This window comes from Xenopus laevis, chromosome 2S (assembly GCF_017654675.1).
Source record: "Xenopus laevis strain J_2021 chromosome 2S, Xenopus_laevis_v10.1, whole genome shotgun sequence".
Taxonomy (NCBI): domain Eukaryota; kingdom Metazoa; phylum Chordata; class Amphibia; order Anura; family Pipidae; genus Xenopus; species Xenopus laevis.
In genome coordinates this window covers 92519684-92529373 of record NC_054374.1, presented here as the reverse complement: position 1 = coordinate 92529373, position 9690 = coordinate 92519684, and the positions used below count along the sequence as shown (strand labels likewise).

The following is a 9690-nucleotide window of genomic DNA, read 5'->3' as shown; positions in this document are numbered from 1 at the left end:
GAATATCCCCGAATCTACACGTGTGTCTCTGCCCTTAAACTTCAACACTTTCACAATCGCTTGTGTCTTAGAAATGGGTGCGCCACTCCTATGTCACTCAGCACCTTGTTATCCTGGTCATTATGTTAGGGTGCAGAAATAAATATGAAGGGAGCAATACACACAAATACAGACGTGTATAATATACTCCCAATCACTCTCAGAATGGTAATGGAAGGCAGTGCGTGTGATTTGCATAGGAATGAGGAAGAAATGATAAGTCAATTAGATGAGTTATTGGGCAATTGAGCCGAGAGATAAGGGCTGGTCGGTAGGTGTCGCTGTGTCGCGCAATAAGTGTCGGAGACCGCGGCTAAGGAATAAGGAGAATCAGGTGTCAGATACTTCGCACTAAGGAGGAGCTGTGTGAGCCCCGACAGTTTCCTCCCCCTCCCTATACAAACATATGGGCACATCCCTTGCTATGCAGTAAGAGCTGGGGCTAAGGCAAAGCTGTCAGGTGTCATAAAGCAACGGGAGCCGGGAGATGCGCCTGTGAGAGGACCGCTTTCCCCGCATCACCTCGCAGCATTCTTACCCGGCCGCTTTGTTTCATTCATAGTCACCCACTCGCGCTACCAAGGTGAGTCCCTTACCGCCAGCTGCCCGGAACCAGTGGAGGAGCTCCGGGCAGCCTCTCATGATGTGCCTTGAGAGTGACGGAGTGGGCACGGGGGTCGGCAGTCAGGGCTGCATTCCTGGAGCGGAGGAGCGGGGTTTGGAGACTCTGCCGGGAAGGATGAACCCCAATAGCCTGGATGTGAAAGCCGTGGAGCTGGAGAGTGAGAGCAGCAAGCCGGACAAGGAATACAGCTGGAAGCGGAGCAGTGTGACAGCGGCTGGAATCCTCAGCGTGGGCAACGTGCTCAATTACCTGGATAGATATACAGTGGCGGGTAAGTGCAGCCTATACACTATATCTATATATATATGTGTGTGTGTGTAATTGTTTGTACACGGCTCCGAGGAGCTGGAACAATTCCCACCTACATATCTGACTCTTGTGTCTATCCGGTATATGGAACCTGAGAACCTCTGCTCGTGTTAAAGCTACAGCTCCATGCAGTCCCATTCATATGATATTTGGCAATTTTTTCACAACTGCAGGCTCCCAGGTTTTATTTGCCTGGCACTGGAAGGCACATCCCTGCGGCCATTCCTGCTTTACATCATTACTGCAGTGAGGAGAAGAGATGTTGTGCCTGGTCACATCATTCAATAGGAATCCACTGAGACTCCCTCAGTCCAATACCTTACAATCAATGTAGTGCATGTTTAACAAACACAGATACAAGGGGATACATATTTCCATAAAGGAATCCTGTACAAATGACAAGATGAGACTCTAAGCCGCTCCTCTAGTTATTCCGAAGAAAAAGAAAACATTTCCGAAGAGAAGAAAAAAAAATGTTTTTGTGTAGTAAAATCACTATCACAATTGGCTGCAAAGTGTCTGTGGGGTTTATTACAGGTATGGGACTTGTCCTCCAGAATTGTTCGGAGATTTTCAGATAACGTGTCTTTCTGTAATTAGGATCTTCTACTAGAAAATCATGGAAACCCCATTCTACGTTCTTCAGGGGACCAGGAACCCCATTTTACGTTCTTCAGGGGATCAGGAACGAATTATGTAAAATATGGGGAAAATGTAAAATCAGGGAAATGTGTTAAAGTACCAGTAACAGCAAAAACTTTCTTAAAAAAATTCATTAGCATGCTACAAAAAAAGACGCCAACACATATTAAACGTTAAGCTAAGTCTTTATTTAGAAATAATTTACCGAAACTCCGCTTGCGCTCCTCTTCAGAAACGGCGACAGGGTGACGATCCATCCTGTGGCGCTCGATTTCTCCTTCTTGGCTATCTCCTTTAAGGAAAGCAGGGAAGAGAAATGGAGTGCCGCACGATGGATTGTCAATTCTGAAGAGGAGCGCAAGTGGAGTTTCAGTAAGTTATTTCTTAATAAAGACTTTTTTTAAAAAAAAGATTTTTGCTGTTACTGGTCCTTTAAAGTAACTTTTCTTCAAGTACTAAATGTATATGAGCACAGATGTCTGTTTTACTTTGAGATACAATTTTTACTGTGTTAATAACAATGTGCAAGGAGTATCTGTCAGTCACATACACAACCTAAAGCAAAAAGTGGTTGGTGCAGGACAGTATTAGGGGCAGACTTATTGGAATTGACCACTTACAGGCAGAACCATGGCAAAATATACATCTGGTTAGTATTTTAAACCTCTTTATTTCACAAATAATAACATTCATAGAGGAGTAAAAAGCATTTTATTTTTTGGAAAATCAGGACAAAATTGTGATGTAAAATCTGGGAAAACATTTCTTAGAATTAGAGAAATGCACCCATTGAAATGCATTATAAATTGGTGGGAACACAAATAAAAAATGTAAAATGCGGGGAAAACTTAAAATCAGGCTACTTAAAATCAAGGTTTCATTGTATGTCTTAGTTGGGATCAAGCACAAGGTACTTTTTTATTTCAGAGAAAAGTTAAATAATTTTTAACAATGTGGATTATTTGGATAAAATGGTCTATGGTAGATTTTAGCACGTGGCCTTGATATCTATACACTTTTATAGATTTAGATACGAATAGAAGCGTGGTCAATTCTATCTGCCCCTTATGCTCTGTCCACACAGGCAGATTCAGGGAGATTAGTCGCCAGGTGACTTCGACTTCGGAAAACGAAGCGTTCCGTGTGCCTGCCCCCAGTCGATTTACATTTTAGCCAGCGGAAGGCAGGGAAAGACAGATCTGGGAGATTAGTCCCCACGAAAAAGAGGAGATTTGTCGCCTGGCGACTAATCTCCCCGAAGCTGCCCGTGTGGCCAGACCCTAAATATACACCCACTATCTGTCTAGTTTTCAAGGTGATGCTGAATATTATTTAAATCTCCCATGTACTGTAGCGTACCTCTGGTCTGGACCTGACTCTACTCTGTGCTTTCAGCTTTGTAATGTAATAAGCTACTGAACAGTTCTGCGTGTATTGTAATTACTAGCAATAGACCCTTCAAGGTCATACACTGGATTACCTATTTGTGCGCCTAGATATTCTTGGAACTGTGGATAAATGAATGATACAGTAATGTTTTCATATATCTGTCACCTTACTTTGGACAAAAGTGTGTCCTTATGTTAACTCTTAAAGGGGAAAATCTGAAAACCTCAGATCGGGGAATCACAGTTTGATCCCCCTTTTTTCTAGCAATGAGTAATCTGACAGTACTGACCTGTAGTGAAGTAGGATTGACTCATACCATGTAGAAAAATGAGACACATGTCATTTCTTGTTTGCTTATAATTAATTTCTCCTATACTCAAATTATCCAATTTTTTTCTTGTGATCATCTCTATGTAACAGACAGAGATTGTTCTAAGAGCAAGTTAATATTACTGTGCATGGTCACTTTAAGCATCTGTGCCATTTGTTTATCTCTGAACTTATTTTCAAAATTAATTCTGTAAAACATCTTTATTAATGCAAGTTAGAATTTTGACTGAGTGCCAATGCACTGGTTTAGCCTGCTCTGATAAATTGTGTGCAAGGCAACGAGAATGAATCACTAGTTTGTACTTAGTGAATCATGCAGTATTATCATACCTGACGCTGCTTACATGGGTGCACTTTACCTGATGCCATTTAGACTAGAAGAAAAGAACTTTCATTTGAAGCAACGTAGGGGGTTCTTCACAGTCAGGACAGTGAGGTTGTGGAATGCACTGCCGGGTGATGTTGTGATGGCTGATTCAGTTAATGCCTTTAAGAATGGCTTGGATGATTTTTTGGACAGACATAATATCAAAGGCTATTGTGATACTAAGCTCTATAGTTAGTATAGGTATGGGTATATAGAATTTAATTAAAAGTAGGGAGGGGTGTGTGTATGGATGCTGGGTTTTCATTTGGAGGGGTTGAACTTGATGGACTTTGTCTTTTTTTCAACCCAATTTAATTATGTAACTATGTACTAACTAGAAGCTCACCCTGCAACTTGTTCATGGTTTAACACGATTTGACTCTAAATAGCTTCAGCATTGGTAAATTGCATACAAGTTCTGGCACACTCTGGTGAAATTCTGAGAGATACCATGTAAAAAAAATGGTGATTTTTGTCTATTTTTGCACATTGTACTTGATTTTGTCAAATGGCCATTATAAAGTAAAGTGACCTCTATACGTTTCGTCTTTGTCTTTTACATTCAGTAAACCCCTTCCTCTGAAGCAGAGTGTAAGCTCCTGTGTAACAGTTACACTGGGCAACACCCCTCTCTAGTCAATAGTGATGAACTTTTTTATTCAATGATGGAACAGGGTGGGGCAAGATAGTTAGCAATGTGCTGTGTCACACATCAATTTACTTACATGTATAACTCGCTAATTAATTATAGATAACATAATATAATATATACAGAAAACAATGTATGCAGGGCATTCAAAGGTAACATTTTAGACTACTCCAGTAGAAAGACACCATCATAGAAAAAAAGGACAAAAATGTGATATATTAGGTTCTAATCACTTTGAGAATTTGGCTCAAATCCCCCACCTTCCATATTAGAAAGAATTGCCCAGCTGAGCAATAGGGCATCTGCAGTACATACAAGTTCAATTCAGTTCCTTTAGCAAAGAATGTAGGCATTCATGCTGGTTTGTCTCACTTGACATGGGCATAGTATTTGTCTTTACAGGACACAACTGCATGAATCAGCAGCTACAGCTCCAGTGGCAGAACAGGATTTATAATTCTTAATTTTATAGCTGATCACGACTAATTTATAGCATGCCGCTGGATATTTAACTTTAAATCCTATTCCTGATAAGTTCTGCGTGACTCATTAATTCTGATCTTTCCTCCAGGCTCCATTTAATTCCTGAATTTCATTTAAATGTCTAATCTCTTGCTGTTTCATTCTTGTATATATTCTAAGCATTTTGGACATTTTTATTTTTAGCTTTGACAAGTCTTTAAAGCAGCCGCTTTAAAGCTGGGCTAGATATGATTTGTAATAAGAAAGACAGGATCATACACTACCTATGAATAATGGGATTTGTGTCAATGGTGTCACAATAATTGATGTGTTTAGGAGGCCGTGGGTCTGAAGTGGTACAAGCAAAGGATTGGTTTGCTATTCCTCTGGGTTTCTGCATATGTGATGGGGTTTTCAGTAAGGATCTTGTACAAGAGCACATTCTCTTCTATGCAAGTGTCTGATTTAGGCATAGTAATAATTGCAATGCTTAGTTAGCATTAGCAGCATACACATGATTAATGAAAGTGACTCTTTATTGCATTTTGAGAAAATCACAGTGACATCAGGGGATGTAAAATTGATCCTGAATTGCTATTCATTGAAAATTGAGCCTTTCTAAAGGTGGGTGTGAATCACAAGGCTAAAATTGTACTCCGGAGTTGTAACCCCAAAGCAAATAGCTCTGATTTGCAGTCAATAGATTAATGGAAATACATTTCTGTTGGTTGCTACTATTCCACATAACAAAATACTGTGTAATACCCCATACACTTAGGGCACTGGTACATGTAGCAATTCTGGGTGTTTTGTCACTCGGATGTGGACAGGTGACAACACCCTAAGAATCTTTGTCCATTGATTTGAACAGCCAATCACTTGCAAGTGCACTCACTCATCAGGCAATTGTCACTTTTGTGTTTGTGAGTGTCACTTGAGACAGAGCTGTACCTTCAATTCAAGGCGATTTGACATTCAGTTTTCAAAGACTGAAATGCCAAAATTGGTAGAATTTTGTAAAGCGTTTTTAATCTATAAACAATTATTTGTTAATTTGCATTTGTATGCTTTGAGGTTAATGGACATCCAGGCATCAGTATAAACAGTGTATATAGGTGTTTATATAAACAGCTTTATGAAAGGCCTTACTCAATCGCGGTACTGCATGCCACAATTTTTAAAATTCATTGTATATCCTCTAATGTATGTTTTGTTTGCCTTTCATGACATGGCAAATAATACAAACGTGAATATTTGTTTCTGTAGTTTTTCATACAATGTTTAGAATATGTTTAAAACTGTGGTTAAAACTCCATAAAATCTACAAAGAAAACAAATTGTAATAATAACTAAGTCAAGGCACATGCAAAAGTTATTGACACAAGCAACAAAAGCGATTCTGGATGTTTTGTAACCTGAAGTATTTAGTTGTTTGTACAGGTATGGAACCTGTTATCGAGAATGCTTGGGACCTGAGGTTTTCCGGATAAGGGATCTTTTGTAATTTGGATCCCCATACTTTAAGGGGCAGATTCACTAAGGGTCGAATTTCGAAGTAAAAAATACTTCGAAATTCGACCCTCGAATTGAAATCCTTCGACTTCGAATATCGAAGTCGAAGGATTTAGCGCTAAACGTTCGTTCGATCAATCAAAGGATTTTTCGTTCGATCGAACGATTAAATCCTTCGAATCGAACGATTCGAAGGATTTTAATCCAACGATCGAAGGAAAATCCTTCGATCAAAAAAAGTTTAGCAAGCCTATGGGGACCTTCCCCATAGGCTAACATTGACTTCGGTAGGTTTTATCTGCCGAAGTAGGGGGTCGAAGTTTTTTTTAAAGGGAAAGTACTTCGACTATCGAATTTTCGATTTTCGTTCGAAACGTTCGAATCGAAGTCGAAGGTCGTAGTCGAAGGTCGAAGTAGCCCATTCGATGGTCGAAGTACCCAAAAAATACTTCGAAATTCGAAGTATTTTTCATTCGAATCCTTCACTCGAGCTTAGTGAATCGGCCCCTAAGTCTACTAAAAAAATGTTTAAACATTAAATAAACCCAAAAGGCTGGTTTTGCCTTCAATAAAAATTAATTATAATTTAGTTGGGATCAAGTACTGTTTTTGTATTACAGAGAAAAAGGAAATCATTTTGAAAAATTTGAATTGTAAGATTATAATGGAGTCTATGGGAGACTCTGTAAGTCCGAGCTTTCTGGATAACGGATCCCATACTTGTTGCTTCCCCTGTATAATGACAGTTGCTAACACTTGATGCATGATGTACTTGTAGTTCTGGTGATTGTAGCTCAAAAACTCAGACAGCCATATTTTTAAAGGGACATTCACATGAACCACAAATGCACCACAGACAGGATGTGACATTCTGAATTGTGAGCAATTGCTAAAACACAGAGGGTTGACATTATTCCTGGCATTTTCTTTCTTAAATGAATACATTATATCCACCTCCACTACCAGAAAAAAATATGTTTTTCATTAATATTAAAAAATATATATACCTGTAACTAGTTTGACAGTAGGGTTCGTAGTCTAAACATATTTGCATGCATTATACAGAACCTTATTTATGTGTATAATTGTATAGCTATTACAAGTTACCGTATGAGGTGGAATTTGAAGCAGGAACAGGGCAGTTGTCCAAATCTTAGCATGTATCTAACTTGTTGGCCAAGCTAGGGGTTCTGGGAGTGGGAGTAGTTTCATAAAATCCTAAATCAAATACTGTAGGTATGGATTCTGGTAGTTAGAATTTGAAGCTGCTGGTAGATATTGGCAGAATAAAGGGTTTATTCCTAATATACAGTATTTGCAATCTTGAAGACATCATAAATATCCAGCTATGCAACCTGATTGTAGTACTTCTTTATTGTGGACCTGCTATGTTTCTTTTGAACCTGCTATGTTTTCTTTTGCTAAATGCTCCTGGGATCTGCAGTCCTGTCTTGGGAAAAATAGAAAATGATATTAAAGCCAATATACTGGAACCTGAGCATCTCATAACTGTTTCCCATTTTAAGTCATTTAAAATAGAATATTGTGACAGGCCATTCAAAATGAGAATATTGTGACACATTTCATATACATTACCCTTAAGCAACACTTTAAAGAGGATGGACTATATCATCTTCAGACACAACATGGCACTTTACTGTATCTGGATAGACATGTTGGAGGCTATCTTCCCATTGTTTTATCTTGATGTTACAGTGCATTAAAATGATAACGAAATATAATTTAAACTTATTGATGTCAATTTAGCAGTTAAGATAACAGTTATCAGTTGTCAGTTCCTGTAGGGAAGAAATAGGTGTAACCCTAGGTAATCCTTACAGATACAGGAATAATGTTTTCTGTACAATTTTTCAAGGCATTAGGCTGGACTTGATTTACTAAGATGGGTTCTAAATTGCAACAGCACAGTTACCAGCAGATCCCAATCAAATAATAGCGTTCATATTTTAACTTGTAGTAGTAGTCCAAGCAAAACTAATTGCTGGTAAGTGCACTGGTGTAATTTAGCACTTAAATCAACCCCAGTGTCATAGGGAAGACAGAGGAAGTGCAATAATATACAGTATTTGTGTATTTTACAATAGTTTGTGCTCTGGCGTCATTAATTATTTAAAGTACACAAATGCACAGTTTAGAGGGAACACGGGGAAACACTTTTTTCACTTTTACTGTGACTAAAAATACAGTTGCTAAATTCAGTACATTGTTTCTCAGTATGCAGTTTCTGCAACAACTAGATTCTTAACATTCCAACCAAACTGGGTGTACTCGCACTAGGAAGTGACACCTTTAAAACAAGAACTTGATTTGTTTCACTAAGAAATAAAATACCTTTTTGTCACTAGCCATGACAGTTAAACATACATTGCTATGGATCAATGAAAATGTATTTTGTCTGCGGTCAAAAGACAGAGATTAAAACAGTCACAATCAATATGTATAATGGTATCATCAACTAATATAAAAAAAACAACAAACCCCAGTGATTACTGCAGCAGACCATTTGAGAAAACTTGGTCTGCCCTTGATTTTTCTTCTGTTTCCACAGAAACAAGCTGACGATGATTCTTTTCCAAACATTTATTGAATTCTTTTTGTGCCCTCAGGGCCTTTTTGGCAAAATCCTAATTGCAGACCTTGGGTATCCCTTGTGGAATTCTAGCCATAATAGTGCCCATTTCAGAGAAAGTTTAATTGTGGCGACAGTGCTATAATATTAACATAGTAAATTATATTTAATATTACACCTGTCAGAGGCAAACACATCTTTAAAAATTTTAGGAGCCAGCCAGACTGCTAGTGGAGCCAGGCCTGTGTTTTAAAGAGCCTGGGGGAGAAATTCATGTCCTAAAACATTTACAATCTAGGACAGTGGTTTTTAAACTGTCATCAGGCCCTCCCTAACAGTTTGTGTTCTCAGGATCTCCCCCCGCAGGAGCAAAGGTGGGTCATACAGCAACACAAGTGGATCTATGACTCACCTGTATAGTAATTCACCCACTGCTGTATTAATAATAGAGATTCTGACAAGTGCACAAGTGCGTCTTTTCTCTGTTTGCCACATGTATCAAGTTTGCAGGGTGACCTTTTTTTTAATTTATCCCAGCTATTTATTCTACATATGTTTTAATTTCTCCCATAAGCAGACTGCCAATATTAATGTCTGCTTGTATCTTTTATTAATAAACCCATTTGTTTATGCATACCTCCCAACTGCTCAACCCACAGTCCTGGATTGTTACTGAAATGTCCCGAGTTTCTCTTTGGTCTCCTGCACCGAAGAGTCAGAAAAAGATACAATGTTATCTAACTTAATTGGCTTTTGGCAGAGAGCCCAGAATGCTC

At 38.6% G+C, this 9690-nt stretch overlaps 1 protein-coding gene across 2 annotated transcripts in view; it reads left to right on the top strand.

Moving 5' to 3' along the window:
- Positions 1-338: 338 nt before the first annotated feature.
- The window catches only part of spns2.S (spinster homolog 2 S homeolog), an 81497-nt gene continuing 72145 nt past the window's right edge, over positions 339-9690 (top strand). The window contains exon 1 of one of the 2 annotated variants that reach the window (XR_001934671.2): positions 339-935. Coding sequence is in view for 1 of the 2 variants with exons in the window: in XM_018249693.2 (XP_018105182.1) it covers positions 680-935 (256 nt within the window). In the remaining variant the exon portion in view is untranslated. The remainder of the gene's footprint in view (positions 936-9690) is intronic. The other variant, XM_018249693.2, reaches the window with a different exon arrangement.